General features: G+C 38.5%; 1 protein-coding gene across 9 annotated transcripts in view; it reads left to right on the forward strand.

Moving 5' to 3' along the window:
- Positions 1–18,974, forward strand: part of Atp8a1 (ATPase phospholipid transporting 8A1) — a 224,057-nt gene that overhangs the window by 82,987 nt on the left and 122,096 nt on the right. For 6 of the 9 annotated variants that reach the window (XM_070012553.1, XM_070012552.1, XM_070012549.1 and 3 more), the window contains 6 exons: positions 1,106–1,150; positions 8,726–8,798; positions 11,451–11,556; positions 13,504–13,586; positions 15,348–15,397; positions 17,143–17,212. In XM_070012553.1, coding sequence (XP_069868654.1) covers positions 1,106–1,150; positions 8,726–8,798; positions 11,451–11,556; positions 13,504–13,586; positions 15,348–15,397; positions 17,143–17,212 — 427 coding nt within the window. The remainder of the gene's footprint in view (positions 1–1,105; positions 1,151–8,725; positions 8,799–11,450; positions 11,557–13,503; positions 13,587–15,347; positions 15,398–17,142; positions 17,213–18,974) is intronic. The other 3 variants (XM_070012554.1, XM_070012550.1, XM_070012551.1) reach the window with 1 other exon arrangement.

The following is an 18,974-nucleotide window of genomic DNA, read 5'->3' on the forward strand; positions in this document are numbered from 1 at the left end:
CACAGAGAGAATGGTGAGTTAAAGGGACCCTTTCTTTCCCAGTGAGCAGAGCGCTAGAGTGGATACTGCCCTGGAGGTAATTCATGTGTTGGATCTAGGGGAAGTGACCCTGGAGAGTAAGGTTCATGCCAGGGCAAGGTAGAATGAAAAAGATGAAAAGAAGAAAAAGAGTGAAAAATGAGGGGATGGACATTTAGGGAATAGAAGGATTACATGAGGGTTTTGGGGGTATTTTTTTTTTAGCAAAATTTATTCTATATTCTTCAGAATGGTGACCTTTCATTTGTACTCAGGACTGCATCTTTAAAAATTCAACTGACGTCTAATAAGTTATTTTAAAAGATTATGAGTGATCCTAAATAATGAAAGAAAAGATTAATAAAACAAATTTGCTCTGACATGAACGACTGTCTGCTTGACATGAAATATATCTAATGAAGTAGTGGATAAATTTAAAGTGTTGAGGAGCACATTTTTGTTTGAGATAGAGAATGGATTAATGAGTGAATTGACATTTAAGTGAACATTTTTGTATACCAGTTAACCTTTTAAGATGTGGCTTTATTTAATCACAGACATGCAATTAACCTTTATTTTTATGTATCTTTTAAAGGAATTATTGTTTCATGGTTGCTCAAGTTCCTTCTTAAAAATGTATTTATTGGCAAGTTTTATTGGTGTGATTGTTCCTTAGGTATTAGCATATTGGCTTTGATTAAAACATTTTACTCTGGTTATAAGACACATGTGTTTAGTTTCCATTGGCTTTAGTGCAAATTTAAGTTACTAAGTTTATTATTGAATCTTGAATTCTGTGCATAAAAATTAGTGAATTTTGTACTGACTGAAAGGCAAATTGGTCTCCAGTTATGAGCTGGATAATGTCATATAACATAATTACCATAATCCTTCACGTTCTACTTACAGTACTAACTGTCATTCTTTTAGACCCAACTAAAAGTTCATTTCTTTACTTTTTCAGAAACCCACCTTTCAGTACTACCCTGATTCATGGTCTTTTTTTGTTTGTTTCTCCCAACTTTTCTGTGATTACTTTTCCCTCTTTTTCTCTTTCTCTCTGTCTTTTGCTTCTTGCTTTCTGAAGCCATGTCCCTGAACCTGAGGATTATGTGTGCTCTCCTGATGACTGGTAAGCTGTGTGGACGCTTCTGTCCCATGGATGTCTTTAAACAGTTTGTGTCTTCCTGTTTTGTTAGACAAATTACACTACTTTTGAAAGAAGCATTGCTTAGCAGATTGGGTGATGATGCTCTGATGTAGATTATTTATTGAAATCTGTTGAGTATCCTTGATTTCATATTCAATAGCCTGTCTAAACATTTAATACAAAACTGGTTTTATGTTACATTTTTTTTGTAGCTCAGCACTGCCCCCTTCTGCCCCCGTGGCTCTCTGCAGCTACAGAACAGACTGCTTGACACATGGCCTAGTCAGGGAAATTTCCTTTTATAGTTCTCGTCCTACAAAGTCTCTTCAGAGGCTAAAACGTGAATATTTTTAATGAAGTTAAGTGATATTATTTCATGTAGTCATTTAATAAATCCAAATTAATGACGTTTAGTTACTTCAATAAATTAAAGCAAAGATTTAACAGAACTTCTTCAGTAAACCTTATAATTCATATCATTACTGAGGGAGGCATTTGCTTGATTCATATGACAACTGATGTGTTATTTTGTGCTCATGGTTAATGTCATGCATTTGGATATCTTACAAGCAACTATAATTTTTAGTAAAATTTAAATACATAAACAGCATGTTTAGCTGTGTATAATTCAAGTTTAACATTACACAAGTCCCTTTGATGATGTAGTTAAAATTTGACTCAAGATGCTCCTTGATTTATGATGGGTAAGTTTTAAGTTCAACTTTTGTAAATCCAAGGCTATTTGTATCCCGTATTATTTATTGCTTCTCTATGGCAGCATGTTTCTATTGATTCTAAGTACTGTTCAGTAGTGTCATTGATGTATATTTTCTCCAAGAAAGAAAGAAATCACTTTCACTCTATTTAAGATTAGTATTTTACTTAAAATTAGGTAGAAATGTGAAAAAATGACATTAAGATATCCTATTTTCAGTAGAGAGTTCTGTGTTTGCAAAATGAAGACTACAGTTGTTCCTATTCTCCCAGTTACTGTGATACATTACTTCATACAAAATAGATCATTTCCTAAGCTAGACCACTGCAGGCTGCATGAGTATGTCTCCTGCCTAGGGTAATGGACATGTCCAGATGTTTCATAACTTTAATCGCTGTTGGAAAGAGAGGATGTTATTTTATCTAGGTTAATTAAGATTTTAAAAATAAATACAACACCCTTTTAGAAATTTTAATATTCTAAACGATGTAACTCCAAATAAAAGAGGGCCAGAATTTTATAACTTGTTGATATATTTCTACTTGCCATTATATATAAACTTAGATATTAATTATTAAAAAGTAAATATTCTAAAATAAAAACTTTTCTGCCTCTTTAATAAGAATTTTGCACATTCTTAAATCTGACATTTGGTTTTTGTTATGTTTTTGTATTGTTGTTGGTTTTTTGTGCCAGTACTGGGGGGGGGGGGGTCGAATTCAGGGCCTGGTTGATGTCCTTTAACTTTTTTGCTCAAGGCTGGTACTCTACCTCTTAAGCCATAGTTCCACTTCCAAAAGCTTTATTTTTATATACTTGTATTTTCCACCTATGCAATTACTACCTGTAGACCTGAAAAGATGAAGGAACAATCATTACTTGAGTTTCTATTTGGTCCTGAGTCATGTGAATGTTGACCTCAGACCCCACTTTGGAGGGGTCCTCTATTATTAACTCAACAGGGAGAATATGGATAAGGGTAGTACTTACATCATTAGGGAATTTTGAAGATCAAATAACTACTGTTTTTTTTTTTTTGGGGGGGGGGTCCGGTCGTGGGGCCTGAACTCTGGCCCTGGGCGCTGTCCCTAAGCTCTTCAGCTCAAAGCTAGCGCTCTACCATTTGAGCCACAGCACCACTTCCGGGTTTTTTCTTTTTGCTTATGTGGTGCTGAGGAATCAAACCCAGGGCCTCATGCATGCAAGGCAAGCGCTCTACCACTGAGCCAACTTCCCAGCCCTAACTACTGTTTTTAAAATGCTTAGAAGAGTGTTTAGACATAGTAAGCCCACAGAGTACCACCTCTACTTGATTTCACTCTTCATACCATAGCACTTTTTGTGGGCCTCAATTAATTGTACAAAAGTATTCCATTTTAACATGTCCATTTATGCCAGGGTCATTTTAAAGTTGATAAAATTTAGGTAGACTCTGGTAAGTAATTTGTCCACAGAGAATAAAAGCTGCAAACACAGAATCCAGAGTTAAAATTTGGTCTAGCCCAGGCATAAAGTATAAGCTGGTTATATTACATTGTATGGATTTTGGAATGTTACGAGTACCTGCTTTTAGAGCACAAGATAGTCTTGCACCTTCAAAAATCATTCTCTTTTTCTAGTGATTTCCTTTAGCATTCTCAATCTTAAATGTATTTCAGTAAGTTTCTGGTATTATTGAACAAGTACAAATATAGAGGTAAAATTTTGACTGACTCGAAGATAATATAGAGAACAGAAGGACCCACAGTTTTTCACATTCATGCATCTGGCATTTGCCCAATCTCATCCAGTTGGTTTTTATGCAAAGGAAAGCAAAGTCATCAGGTGTAATCCTGGTCGAATCCTGTTCCAGGCATGTTCCAGGCATCCAGATGCATTTTATGCTCCTGGGCATCAGGAGTACAGTGACTCTGTAAATCACAACTACAGCTCTGAACATGTACTCCAGGCCAGCTACTCCATAGCTTCAACTTTCAGCATGAGTCTCCTTGGATTCTAAATGTAAAGCCTGTGAGCTGTATGTATTTTACGGCTGTACCTGAATTAGTATTCACTACAAAAGTGTCAAGTTATGATGGCTCACCCCTATAATCCTAGCTATTCAGGATGCTGAGATCTGAGGATTGCAGTTCAAAGCCAGACAGAGCAATTCAACACCAAATAGCCAGAAGTAGAGCTGTGTCTCAAGTGGTAGAGTGCTAGCTATGAGAAAAAAAAAAAAGCTCAGAGACAGCTCCCAGGCTGTCAGTTTTAAAGGCAAACATGTAGTACATTATCAAACAGATTTTGTTGACATTAAAAGTAGTCAGATGGTGACTGTATTTCTGCTGTTAAATATTAATATATTTAATATATTTACAATTAATATATTTACAATTTGCAGAGATAAAATTATGTCATAACCAGCTGCTGCTTACTCCAAAATTGTATTTTTCATATCATCACTAATAACTATCAGCTAGCAAATAACCTCACAGATAAATTTCTTTCTATTAAAGACCCCTTACTCTCTACATTGATAAAAGCAATATTTAGAGTATAAAGAGAAACAGTCTTTTTCAACCTCCATGTAGCCAAAAGAAATGCTTATTTTTCTAGCACTGTTTCCTTAACAATTTTTCTCTTTCCTTAACGTTTCTTGTGGAAAATCTTAAGCATAAACAGTAAAGAGGAAGTATGCCATTGCTAGCTTCAATAAGCCGAATTTCAGTGCATCTTTGTCTTTCCCCCATGATTCTTTTGAAGCATATCCCACATAACATATAATTTAGGGTTTGATTAACTGTCTAATATAGTTCCCTAGTATACCTTCTGGCAATTTTTTAAGTAAATGATAATGGTGGTGTCTCTCCAGAAAGATTACTTTTAAAAATGTCCTGTGCTTAGTCATTTGTGGTTTTATTATTCAGATAGTATAATTTTCTGTTCTCCAGTCATTTATTTTCTTGTTTCATTCTGGCCTATAATTATATGTGAAGTGAAAGGTATTTTATTCTGAGGCAAGGGCTAGCTTCACTAAAACATTTTTCCGGGTGTGACCATACAATAATGAGATCTAACACATCTAAATTAGCATTTGTCTTCAAAGCAGTCCCCCTGGCGGGTAATTTATTTATCCAGTGATGCAGCCTTTCAGAGAATGTTTTTGGATTGCCTCGTTTGTAATTGCCTTCAGAAACACTTTGAGTCACACAGAAAGCCAGGTCTCATTACTTTGCTCAAAACCAGTGTCTAGCAAAGAATATTATTGCATTTAAACACTAGTGTACATTCTTGGATTTAACTCTGAAGGCCAAGACGCATGGCAAAAAAGTTAAATTTCCCAGCCAGGAATTCTGATTTGGAATCAATGATACCATTGAAAATCATAAGTTGTTAGATCATGGGGTCAACAGGGCTGGATTTCTAGGGCCAGAGGACCCCCCCCCGCCCCCATAGCACCATAGAGATTCCCCAGGTTGGGGGAAGGGGCCATAGTCCTTCGGTTATAGAGGGTATTGACTGGGGTCGGGCTGCACTCCATCACTTGGGGAAACCTCATCCCATTCATAAAGTTGCACATGCCCTGCTGACAACAAGCGCTAGTAAACACCACGGAGGAGTCTCAGCACTGACTAGGAGGACTGGTGTGCTTTGTGGTGACTGTGATCTCATCTAGACAGCTGACCTCACAAAGTCATATGTATATTCAAGTGTTGCACTGTGAGTCTGACCAACCAGGTCTGTGAATGGCAGTGTTCAGGAAGATGTTTTTGCATGGGTCAGCCTCAGAGCATGGCACAGCTCTTTACTAAACTCAGCGGCTGGAGATCCCTCTGTCCAATTGTCGCTATCGGTGTCTCAAAAGAGAAATTCAAGCATGTGCTTTAAATTCCCACCAGTTATTACCCAGAAGAAGGTTCACCTGACACACCCAGGTACGGCAGTGGGCAGGAGAAAATATGCTCTCCCAGAGTCAGTTAGGAGCAGGTACCTGGTATACACAGGGTCTAGAAGACATCATGGCTTTTGCCTGCCCACATTGGAATTATCAGAAGAAGAAAAGAAACAAGCTTTCCTCATTCTGTATGAAGAATGCCAATAGCAAGTTGAGGGCCACAAAGAAAGCCAAGATTGACAGTCTAGTGAATAACTTGCCAAAGGGCAAAAGGGGCCAGAAAAGGGCGACAGGTCGAGGCTGTGGAGCCAAGTGGCAGACTTGCACTTGAGGTAGTCCCTGCAAAGATGCCCTGTGCCAAGGACTGAAAGTCACCCCGCAAAGCCACACAGGTCTCAGGCTACACTTCCTCCCTTCATGTAGCCATGCACTGAGCACATAATTCTGGAAATATAGTTAGTTCTCACTGCAGAAATCAGCAACTGGACCAGGGGAGCAGCCATGGCTATGAGTCGGAGCAGCCTGGGTGCACAGAAGGGAATCTTGAGGTTGGCCTCAAGATTCTTCCCAGAAGACTGTGTCCTTTGACCCTTCCCATCATGCACCCTTTACCCAGAGTGGCCCTGCAGCTTTGACTTAGACCTTACAACAAGGTTGGAGAAGTAACTGAGGAGAGCACAGTTGTCTTCAAGTCTAGCCAGGAGCACTGCACGCACCTGTCCCAGTACACACCTGCCTAGTACAGGACCCACCTCAGCTGCAGCCTGTGGCTAAATGCAAAAGCAGACACAGATACCCCTTCTGATGTGACTTGATGCTAGGAACAGGCTGTCTCTTTTAGTATCTGCCAGATTGTACTGACATACTGATTTTTCAACATTTCACATCAGAGAATGGCCTTGCTATAAGCATGTGTTTAAAACTACTAAAAGATACATGAAACAATAGAGACCTTGAATTTTGACATCTTAAAAGTTACCTTTAATTTCTACCCTGGGGGCTGGGAAGGTGGCTCAGTGGTGGTAGAGCGCTTGCCTTGCATGCCTGAGGCCCTGGGTTCTACTCCTCAGCACCACATAAGCAAAAAGAAAAAAGCTGGAAGTGGCGCTGTGGCTCAAGTGGTAGAGCGCTAGCCTTGAGCTGAAGAGTTGAGGGACAGCGCCCAGGCCCAGAGTTCAGGCCCCACGACCGTACCCCCCCCCAAAAATAATAATTTCTACCCTGGCTGGGGGGGGTGGTACTGGGGTTTGAATATGAAGTAAAAGCCTTTATCAAAGAATAGAGAAAGGGATATATATGTTAATTATAAATACATGCATCTAAGTGAATTATACATTTATTTGTAAGTTACATTAGTGGTAGCAACTGGAATTTACAAAAATAAAAGAATAATTGGTGAGATGAATTAAACATATTCTGTAATTCTTTGGAAAGGAAATAGACTTTGTTGTGGAAGATAGGAATATGAATATTCCTTATCATCTCAGTTTCCTAAAAAGTAAAGCAGAAAATTATAAATAGGAACCAAAATACATCTCAATAATTGAACTTTTGTAAAGCCCCAATATAAACTTTTTAATATGTAATAATATTTGTAGGAGAAATGCATGGTAATTTTTCTATCTGCGTGTTGATACGTCATTTAAAAGTTCTTGGTCCCTCCCCCAGTGTTAAAACTAAACCAATAATACCAATGATAGTTTTGAGAATTAATAGACTACTACATGTAAAAAAACAAGATGAATTTTATTATAAACATTCTAAGTTTACTCCATTGGTTTGGGGGGAGAAATGTATCTCATTGAAGGTGCTGTGTGTGTTCTGTTCCTTCATCCACTATTTTCTTCAGCTATTCTTTCTTTCAAGCTTCTGGTTTTAAAATATGATGGTCTTGCTAGCTGACACATAAGCCTGATAATACTCTATATAACGCAGGAGCATTCTGGATTGTAATTATTTTTGGTGATATTATTTTTTCCTTGATGAATTCAGAAATTTTTTCCTCCTATGCACAGAAGTTTATGTATATATTTTCACTGTACATTACAAAAATGCCTTTTGTTTTGGCATTCCCACTTATATGTTTCTCTTCCTTTTCCTTTAAATCTCACAAATATATCACCCTGAATCTAATAATAGCTAGATTATAAAGGAAATACCAATACAGTGCATCTAATAATCTGAAGGCAGCAACAACGCTAAAAATACAGAGATGTGATATGCTTATAAATATTTGTGCAGGTATTTGTCAGGGACAGATATTGATACAATATGTTAACAGCTTACTCATGTTTTTGTATGTCATATAGTAAAGATGAAGTATTTATCACTAATATAACAAGTCATTTAGGCTAAAGTAAAAGGATTAATATTTTATGCTAACTTCATTCATCAGAATTCAAAAAAATGAAAATACGGAAATTGAAGAAATTTACTTCTAGGTGTTACAGAAATTTTGTTATATTAAAAAAATACCAGCCAGGTATGAATAGCTCACACTATAATCCTAGCTATTCAGGAGGCTGAGAACATGGTTTGAAACCAGTCTAGACAGAAAGCCAAGAGTCTCTTATTTCCAATTAATCTACAAAAAAGCTGCATCTGGAGGTGTGGCTCATGTTATAAAACAACAGTTGTGAACAAAGAAAAGCCAAAGAGAATAAGAGGGTTTGAGTTCAAGCCCCAGTACAGGTGCTCTCTCTCTCTCTCTCTCTCTCTCTCTCTCTCTCTCTCTCTCTCTCTCTCTCTCTCTCTCTCTCTCTCTCTCTCTCACACACACACACACACACACACACATTTTAGAATGCTTCAACGTGTCTTATGAAACAGCCATGATATCCTTATTTAGAAATTCAGGCTGAGTTATATTTGATTCGTCAAAGGCATGCAGGCATAATGATTTGCTTGATATGAGATTGTTGGCATGGTAGAAATGAAGCAGGTTTGCTTTATTCTTCCCCTGCAGGCAGAGCCCACAGACTGCAGATGAAAAGACATTCAGTGATTCGTCATTGCTGGAAAACCTCCAAAATAATCATGTAAGTGACAGAAAACCATTTTCTTCATTAATGGATGGAAACGGATGTTTCTCAACTCTCTTCCATGTTTAGATATTTATTTTCTCAGGATCATTTAAATAATTACCAAAAGCCCATTATTGCTAAATCCTTTTCACATGGCTGACATGCATTTGTGGTAGTTGAAAATGTAGTTTTAGTATTATCATTAATCAGTACACTCGCTTTTCATAGAGCTTAATTTTAAGTAATTACGGAGCCAATTCGTAAGAAGCAATGTTGTTAGCAATCGTGTGTGTGTGTGTGTGTGTGTGTGTGTGTGTGTGTGTGTGTGTATGAGTTACTTGGCAATATCCTAAACTAGTGCAAAATCTGTAACAACAACTGAAGATGTCTGCATCCAATGTGAACATATCCTTATGTAGTCACCAATAATTCTTTACTCCATGAGATTAAAGTACCAAGTATTCTGGAATTTAAACAGTTCCTCAATACCACTCAAGCTCGGTATTTCAAAACTTAGATATCATAATCATTACCCAACAGTTTTCATTCTAGCCACAAATGGACTTATTGCCCCTAAGTAGGGCCATATCCCTTGGATCATCAACAAAATATAGCTTCAGGATCCACAAAAACCTCACCCTAATACAGCTCTTCTCACTTGTGTCCTCAGTTTCAGTAAAGTATGCCATTACGTGTCCAATTACTCCTTCTAAGAATTTAAGGCCTATCCTTAGTCTCTCTTTTTCTCCACTGTCCAGATCTCCTATGAGCCACCAAGCCCTTGTCATTACTGACAAGTGTCAAGTGTCTGCTATAATTCATTCTCAACATTTTTTCCCTTTGTCTAGACCACAGCAGTCCCGGTGTGGATTTCAGCCTTAGCCTCCTAATCAGTCTCCTGGTTTGCCTTTTTCACTCCTCTCCAGTTGTTGTTGCAAATGGTGGACAGAATGATACAATGAGAGTCCAGTCCCTTACCTGCCCTGTACAAGATCACTCTGCCTCCCTCTTCCTGCTCAGAGTTTGGTGATCAGACCCCCAACCTGGTCTCTACTCTCTCCACCTGAGTTCCATTTCACCTCTGCCTCCTGAGACCACACTGGCCTTCTTTGATTTTTCTCAAACACACTTCATTTTCTCCTTCTTCAGAACCTTTCCAGTTGTAGGCCATTCCTTGCTGCTCTCAATTCTCTGTGGTGCTAAAATGTCAGCCACATGAATACGTGTTTGTCTCAAGGATCATTAGACTCCCCGAGACACCTCTTGTGATTTTCCCATATTCTCTTTAGAATCCTTAACACTCAGTAAATAAATCACACTTGAGTTTACTCATGTTCTATCTCCCCAGGAGTCTAAGCTGCCCATGGCTGGAACCATCTCTTAGATAGAACAGTCTCCCAATCTTCTGATTGACCTTTCCATTCATTTTATTTATTTTTTGTTTTTATTTTTTACTCAACCTATGTTTGTTGGTTTTTATTTTTTTAGTATAATTTGAAAGACATTCCTTTTCATCAGAAGTTGGACAGGAAGCTGTTTAATTTTAAATATCTGGCTTTTTTTCTTCTATGAACTCTTAGCTCCTTAAAGGAGCTGCTTTTCCAGTCTTAAGGCAAAAGAGTTCATTATACAGGAATCCTCCCCTGTTCTTCTTTTAGTTAAACATGCAGCAGGTTCAGGTTACCATTTTTAGAGATAGGCGGGCAGAGCATTACAAAGAAATCCTGTTATCATTCCCCCCAAAAAATGAGATCAGATACCTGAGACTTAATTCCTATCTGAAATTATAACCATGCAAGTGGCCATTTTAGAATTTCTCTCCTATCCACAAAGGATAGGATTCATCATCATTTCCCACTGTACTAGCTCTAGTTGACTAGTTCTAGTTGTATAAATGTTCAGAAGGTAAGCTAGGCACCTGTGACTCATGCCTGGGATCCTAGCTCCTCTGGAAGCAGAAATCAGGAAAATTACTGTTTGAGAACCAGCCAGGTTAAAAAAAAAAAAAAAAGTTCATCTCAAAAGCAAAAGTTCGATGTAATGGTATATGCCTTCCATCCTAACTATGTCAAAAAGCATAAATAGAAGAATCACAGTACAAGCCAGCCTGGGCAAAAAGTGAGACCCTATCTCATAAATAAACAGAGAAAAAAGGGCTAGAGGTTTGGTTCAGGAGATAAGAGCACCTGCCTAGCAAGTGTGAGGCTCTGAGTTCAACTTTGAGCATTGCCCCACCCTACTCATCTGGAAGGTGAATGAAGAAGTACAAGTTATAGTAATTTGGGTGGAAATATACTTTGTTCATAATACATGTTGGCTCACTACAACTAATCTCACATTCCAAGATTTTGTGTGTGTGCTGGTGCTGTGGCTAGAACTCAGGGCCTGAGCACTGCTTTTGAGCTCAAGGTTAGTACTCTACCAGCTAAGCCATAGCTCCACTTTGACTCATTCTTTCATGGTTACTTGGAGATAAGAGTCTCATGGACTTTCCTACCCAGGGTTGGCTTCAAACCATGATCCTCAGATCTCTTCCTCAGGCATCAGCTACCAGCACCCAGCCCAAGCTGCATTCTTAAGAGCGAGATATGAAGTAATATAACTATCAGAGTGGTGTTAAAGTGGTTAACTGAAAAGGATTAAAATTTTTGTGTTTCTTTCTCACAGCCAACCGCACCTATCATATGTGAATTTCTTACCATGATGGCAATCTGCCACACAGCAGTACCAGAACGAGAGGGTGAAAAGATCATCTATCAAGCAGCATCTCCAGGTACAAATGAAACAGCCAATGCAGTACTTCTGTGTGGAAAATAGTTCAGGAAATGTAGATTTCAAAATATGTATTTAATATGAAAAGGTTATAAAACAAAATTGTCTTTTTTTAATTTCTAATGAGAAAAATCTCACCTTTCAGGATACATGTTAAAATGTATAACAAGATACAGGTCCTTTTTGGTGTGAATGAATATATCATCCTAATTTCCTCCTTTTTAAATAAGTTTATACTAGTTATAAGTACCTTTTTCACAGAAGCAGATAGAATGGGAAGATCTGTGTACCTAGAAATAATGATTTTAGAACACTGACTTTTCCTTTCCTCTTTTAAGAATAATAACAGGGTGCTTGTTTTCTTTTTTTGGGGGGGGGTTCCAGTCGTGGGGCCTGCACTCTGGGCCTGGGCGCTGTCCCTCAGCTCTTCAGCTCAAGGCTAGTACTCTACCACTTGAGCCACAGAACCACTTCTGGCTTTTTTTTTTCTTTTTGCTTATGTGGTGCTGAGGAATTGAACCCAGGGCCTCAGGCATGCAAGGCAAGTGCTCTACCACTGAGCCACCTTCCTAGCCCCAGGGTGCTTGTTTTCTATTTAGTTGAGTAAAGTTTTATACACTTAAGAGATTGCATAAAATATTTATAAATTGAAATATCAGTAGTTAACATGTAGGTTTCATTTTCAAAATATGATTAGGTAAAAACCAGTTTGATAACTGAACCTGTTAGGGAGAAGGGTGTACACTTGGAAAGGAAAGCACTTTACTTTGACTGTGTAAGCCAGTGTCTGACTTGTACAACATACTGAACTCCTACAAAGAAAATTTCACATTTCATCTGGTTAGCATAGAATCTATGCATATAAGGTTTGTTTTCTGATTTTTGGTTTTTTTTTGTTTTGGGGGTCTTTTTTTCCTCCAGTGTCAGTCACAGGGTTATGATTCATAGTCTGGATATTGTCCGTGAGCTTTTGAACTCAAAGATAGCCACAGCTCCACTTATGACTTTTTGGGTTGTTAATGGAAAATAAGAGTGTCACGGACTTTCCTGCTAGGGCTAGCTTTGAACTGTCATCCTGTCAGCTTCCTGAGTAGCTAGGATTACAGGCACCCTGGATTTGTTCCTATGTGTTTTCTTATCCCCACACCCTTTCTTGATAATGAAAAGGCTTTAGGGCAATAATGAAAGTAGTTCATATATAATGAAATATCCATTTTAAGCAATCTTCAATGACTAGTATTAGCTTTTCTGCATTCAACTTTATAGGAAGAAAAGATACAACTTAAGACTATTTTGTGCTATTCATTTGGAGAGAAGTTTCTAGAGAATTTTCTACACTAAGGGGTATTATTCTTTTTAGGTGCTGAGGACTGAACTCAGGGTCTTGCAACTGGTAGCCCTTCCACTTAGCTAAATCCCAACCCTCTAATTGGGTACATGACTAACAGTGAAGCTTACTAGTCAGAAACAGGATGCCAGGGTCTATATGTGTCTCAGAGACTTCAGACTGTTTTCTTTCAAAGTTTGGGGATGTCTGGCTGTGGTGCAGCATTTGCTTAACATGTACAAGGCCCTGAGTGCAGCCCCTAGCATTTTTAATTTTTTTTTTATTGTGAAAGTAGTGTACAGAGGGGTTACAGCTACACGAGTAAGGTCATGAGTACATTTCCTATGGAGCATTGCTACCTCCTCCTTTGTTTTCCCTATCATCTCTTCTCTCCCCACCTCTTCAACTCCCTCCTCCCCCCCAACCCCCAGCATTATCAAAAGAAAAAAAAAAAAGATTGTTCTCTCATTCCTTTGGCATTTGTGTAGTTTAAAAAGATTTTACTAGCAGGTGCCAGAATGGAAAGACTTTTGATGAAAATTGTATTCCATGCTCACATGCGTGTATTTCTCTGTCTCTCCTGTCTCTCGGACTTCCTTCCATCCTGCTCTCCTGAAACAGATGAGGGAGCACTGGTCAGAGCCGCCAAGCAGCTGAACTTCGTCTTCACTGGAAGAACACCTGATTCGGTCATCATCGATTCAGTAAGTTACGCATAATTTAAGTTCCTTATTAAACCAAGTGATACATGTGCAGAGCTTCCAACAAAAGGCTGTTAACTTAAGGATCCTAATAAAATAGAAGCCCCACCCCCCAATTCTGTCCCCACAAGCAGTCGCCACATTCTCTTCCTCTATCTGTTTCCTTAAGCATTTATACATCTCACCTCAAGTTGTGTTTCAAGCAGCAGGCTTGCACAGAGATGCCACAAAAGATCACAGCTGAGAGGTTAGGAGGCTTGTGATGAAACTTTATTACTCAGAAAGGAAATGCAGAACCATACGGACATTCTCTACATGCCCACCTAGAAGGCCATAGTGAAAAATATTGATAATACTGAATGCCAAAGAGAATGTGGAACCAGTGAAGCCATTATATATGGGAGTAAATGTGTAACATGCATGGTACAATCCTTTCCTAAAACATTTTTCAAAGTTTTCTAATAATGGCAACCTTACACCTGACCCTACCACTATAGGACAATTACATCGGACAGATTAAAGTTCCCATCTATCCACCAAAAGACTTGCAATGGAATATTCCTAGCAGCTTTATATACAGTAGCCAAAAACTGGAGACAAACCAAATGCTTATCACTAGGAGAATGAAAAAATCACATTGTGATATATTTCTACAAAGGGAAGGAAATGGAATGACTTACTGATTCAGCAGTGTGAATGAATCTCAAAAACATGATGTTGAAGAAAAAAAGAAGCCATACACAAAAGAGTGCATTTTTAATTTCATTTATATGCAGCTTGACATCAGGCAGAAGTGATTAATGGTGATAGAATTTAGAGCTGAGGTTGCCTCAAGGCAGAGAAGAGATTGATTGGGCAGCTGCACAAGGGAATTTCTGGATGGATGGATGGATAGATGGATGGATGGGTGGGTGGATGGATGGATGGATGGATGGATGGATGGATGGATGGATGGATGGATGGATGGATGGATGAAGAAATGCTTCATATCTTCATCAGGGTGATTTTTGCAAAGATAGTGCCTTTTTCAAACAGTTCAGTTTTCATTGAACTTTATATCAGAGATCTAATTGAACATTTATTATCTCTTAAAAAATATTGTTATTTCTATGACATTCATACCAGTTTTCTTATCAATATTCTTAGCTAAACATCTTTATATTCAGTACTTATTTTTTTTTGTACCAGTACTTGGGCTTGAACTCATGATCTTAGACTCGATTACATTTTCATTCAAGGCTGGTGCTCTACCACTTGATCCACACCTCCACTTCCAGCTTTTTGCTGGACATTTGGAGATGACAGTCTCTCAGATTTGTCTATACAGGCTGGCTTTGAACTTCGACCCTCAGATCTTAGCCTCCTGCATAGCTAGGAATATGCTCATGAGTTATCACTGCCCAGCTATTATTTTTCTTTCTGTGTTTTCTAACAGAAAATTATTTCCTAAATGTACATTATTTTTCCTTCAATACCTAAAGATAAGTCCTCTGCTTTTTTTCACTGCACTGTTTTGTTACCGTGACTAAGTATCTTCCATACCTTCTCGGTATATTCACACTGGATCTACTGCCTGTTAGAAAGTCTCACTCCTCTCACATATCCGGGCCCATGGTTTTCTTTCTCTTGTTTTTGACTGTTTCTATTAGCCTGCAATTTTATGTATGTTGACATTGTTATAATAAAATTTCATGACCAGTAATTATTCTAAGAAGCTAGAGTTATTTCCAACGCTGTATAATCTTATGTTTCATTCCTTCATAGCTGGGGCAGGAAGAACGATACGAATTACTCAATGTCCTGGAGTTCACCAGGTAAAATACCTACTCACCTACTCTGATTTGCCACAATAAGTTCCTGTCGATTTTACTTTTCCCCTTTTAAATTAGAATATGTGCTTTGGTTTTATTTATGCTTTGTTTAGGCGAAATGGTCAAACTTTTTTGTGGGGGTGCGGACCAGTCCTAGGGCTTGAACTGGGGTCCTGGATGCAGTCTCCTTTCAGAGACATTTCAGTTCCAAACTATAGCAGCTACTGATCTGGCACCTCATTATACCGAAAGTACCAGGATTTATGTGCAGTTAATGTGAATGTGGTGTCCTGATTGTCTGATCACAATGTCTATTTGTCTTTGGGATAATGAAACTGAAGGAGATGAGCTGTCATCTAGTAGGAAGAAAGGAGAAACGAAGTGATTGGTCCCTCCCTCCCTCCCTCCCTCCCTCCCTTCCTTCCTTCCTTCCTTCCTTCCTTCCTTCCTTCCTTCCTTCCTTCCTTCCTTCCCTCCCTCCCTCCCTCCCTCTCTCTCTCTCTCTGTCTCTGTCTCTGTCTGTCTCTGTCTCTCTGTCTCTGTCTCTGTCTCTGTCTCTCTGTCTCTGTCTCTGTCTCTGTCTCTCTCTGTCTCTGTCTCTCTGTCTCTCTGTCTCTCTGTCTCTCTCTGTCTCTCTCTGTCTCTCTCTGTCTCTCTCTGTCTCTGTCTGTCTGTCTGTCTGTCTGTCTGTCTGTCTGTCTGTCTGTCTGTCTGTCTGTCTGTCTGTCTCTCTCTCTCTCTCTCTCTCTCTCTCTCTCTCTCTCTCTCTCTCTCTCCCTCTCTCTCTCTTTTCCAGTTATAGGGCCTGAACTCAGGGCCTGAACTCTGGGCACTATCCTCAGCTCTTCAGCTCAAGGCTAGCGCTCTGCCACTTGAGCCACAGCACCACTTCTGGATTTTTCTGCTTTTGTGGTGCTGAGGAATTGAACCTAGGTTCTCATGCATGCAAGGCAAACACTCTACCATTGAGCCACCTTCCCAGCCCATGGCCTGTTTATTTCTTAATGTCAAATAATAGAGGTCTTCAGTTATAGCCTCTATTCAAGCCTTCTAAGGTATGCAGTTTCCCACCCAGTGCGCATTCTTAGCTCAGCTTCAGAGTCTTTTAAGAGTGCCTTGCCATCATAGGATAGCTGTGATCATAGAAACCAAATGATAGATGCTTAGGTAATTTCTGAAAGTGCTAATGTTTTTCTATATTAAAATTAAAATTACCACTTATTCTTACTAAAAATCTATACACCAGTGGGTATTAACACTTGCTGGTTCCTAGGGAACCATGTTGTAAATTGCTACTCTGAGGTGGTAGATGGTACCTTTAAATATGTAATATAAACTAGGTGCTAGTGGCTCACATCTGTAATCCTAGCTACTCAGGAGGGTGAGATCTGAGAATTGCAGTTCAAAGCCAGCTCAGGCAGAAAAGTCCCCATGACACTGTTACCCCCAATTAACCACTCAAAAACCAAAAGTGGGGCTGTGGGTCAAAGTGTTAGAGCACTAGCCTTGAGTAAAAGAGCTCAGGATCAGCACCCAGGCCCTGAGTTCAAGCCTCACAACTGACAAAAAGAAGTAATGTAACTTTCAAAAGTATCCACATGAGAGTACATTTCTATATGTAGAAGAATAAGATCATAATTTGTTGGAATTTATTTTTTCACTGTGAGTATTAAAATATGTGAGGCATGATAAACATACATGCACATACTCAGGCTGATGACCCATTATGGAAAACTTCTTTCTTTCAGTGCTAGAAAACGAATGTCAGTGATTGTCCGCACTCCATCTGGGAAGTTAAGACTCTATTGCAAAGGAGCTGTAAGTTTTTATTTTTGTCTTTCACTGTTTTGATTTATGGTGGTTTATAATGTACGTGTTAGGCATTCTGCTGTGAAAATGTAACACAGATGTTTAACATGAAGTTGCTGACATCCATTTTTGTTGGTGTTTTATAATAATAGTTTTCAGCCTCTTCTGGCAAAATGTGGAATTCCTTCTGGGTAAACTTGGGGTGTTGAAACAATTTGGCTTGGGTTATTTTTATAGTTCAATTTTTGATACCTAATATTTGAGGGTTATGTTATGTAAACTATGTTAGTTGATGACTAAATACAGAAAGTATTTTTAAATTGTATTAGAATGTAATAAGACACTGTAGTTTTAATCTAATTGTTTAAAAACCATAAAAGTGGTAAAAAAAATTTTGATCACACAGTTGCTAGAATTTCTTCATGTAGTAATTAGTTTGCTTTCCATTCTAATTATAGCAGAATTTCTGATTTTTAGTTGGTTTCGGTTTATTGGCAAGTTACTATGTTCAGAAAATAATCGTGAGTTTTCCTGGTTAAATGTACATTTACAGTCGAGGAAAAAGGAGAACTCAACTGACCAGGGGCTTTTTTTTCTCTTTGGTGGTGGTGGTGGTACTGGGGTTTGAACTCTAGGCCAGGACACTGTCCCTTGGCTTGGTTACTTAAGGGTAGTACGCTACCACGGAGTCACAGCTCCACTTCTGACTTTTTTTCTTGTTTTCTTTGGTAGTTTATTGAAGTAAGAGTGTCACAGAGTTTCCTACCCTGGCTGGCTTTCAGCCTTGATCTTCAGTTCTCGCCCTCCTGAGTAGACAGGATTGTATATTTGGCACGTTGCTCTGGGTCTCTTCCCTCCCCCACTTCGTTGTTGTATTTTCCTTCTGACTTGTCCTTCCCAGTTAGTTCCTTTAGATTTACCAACTGGGAAGTTTACGGTTTTAACTATTTAGAATCAACCATTTTGCTATCTCACAGAAACTAGGAAATTAAACTTGAGAAACCTCAGCCTCGTTTCAAAAGTATTGAAATGCAGTTTTGAATACCGTGGTTTTAGAAGCTTTGGGAAGAATTATTTTGATACAGAGTTCTTTTGGTTTAGTATTCCCATTGATTCAAACATATATTGTTTATTCACTGAAGGTTTTATATCCCCAGAGGTGGAACTGGATTTTTGGAGATAGGAAGATATTATATGAAAAAGATCTCAGGAGTTTAAGACTAGCTAGGATATATACATATATATATATACATATATATACACATATATATATGGATGGATTAGAATAAAGTATTAAGGTACATTATAAAGATCTTCCACATTCCAATGATAAAGTACCAAATGACAAGAGAATAAAAAGAGCCTTTAAACCTCTACTTTAAATGATAAGTTATCTCCCTGGTTTCCAACAGCCAAATTCTTCTTTTTAACTTTAGTGTTGAATGGTATTTGCCCTAAAATTTCTTGTTTGGGGAGTTAAATCATTGAATAAAGAAAACTGAAAACTTTGGACTTCCTTTTGTGATAACCGTAGAGATTATTTGCGTACATTAACTTGATCTCCTATTGGCTATGAACTATGGTGCAGTAGTAAATAGGTATCTATGAGTGAAACAGCGAGGAATGTGTAAACACTGTCTGTACTTTGTGGTTTGGGGAGGAATAGCTGACCATGAGGCAGAAGGGTAACTGAGTTGAGTTGTTGTTTTTCTTAATTCTCAAGAGCTTTCTCTTGAGAATTAAGATGTCCATTGGAAAGATGATTGAAGGC

This window comes from Dipodomys merriami, unplaced genomic scaffold (genome assembly GCF_024711535.1).
Source record: "Dipodomys merriami isolate MVZ:Mamm:240054 unplaced genomic scaffold, mDipMer1.0.p SCAF_9, whole genome shotgun sequence".
Classification (NCBI taxonomy): domain Eukaryota; kingdom Metazoa; phylum Chordata; class Mammalia; order Rodentia; family Heteromyidae; genus Dipodomys; species Dipodomys merriami.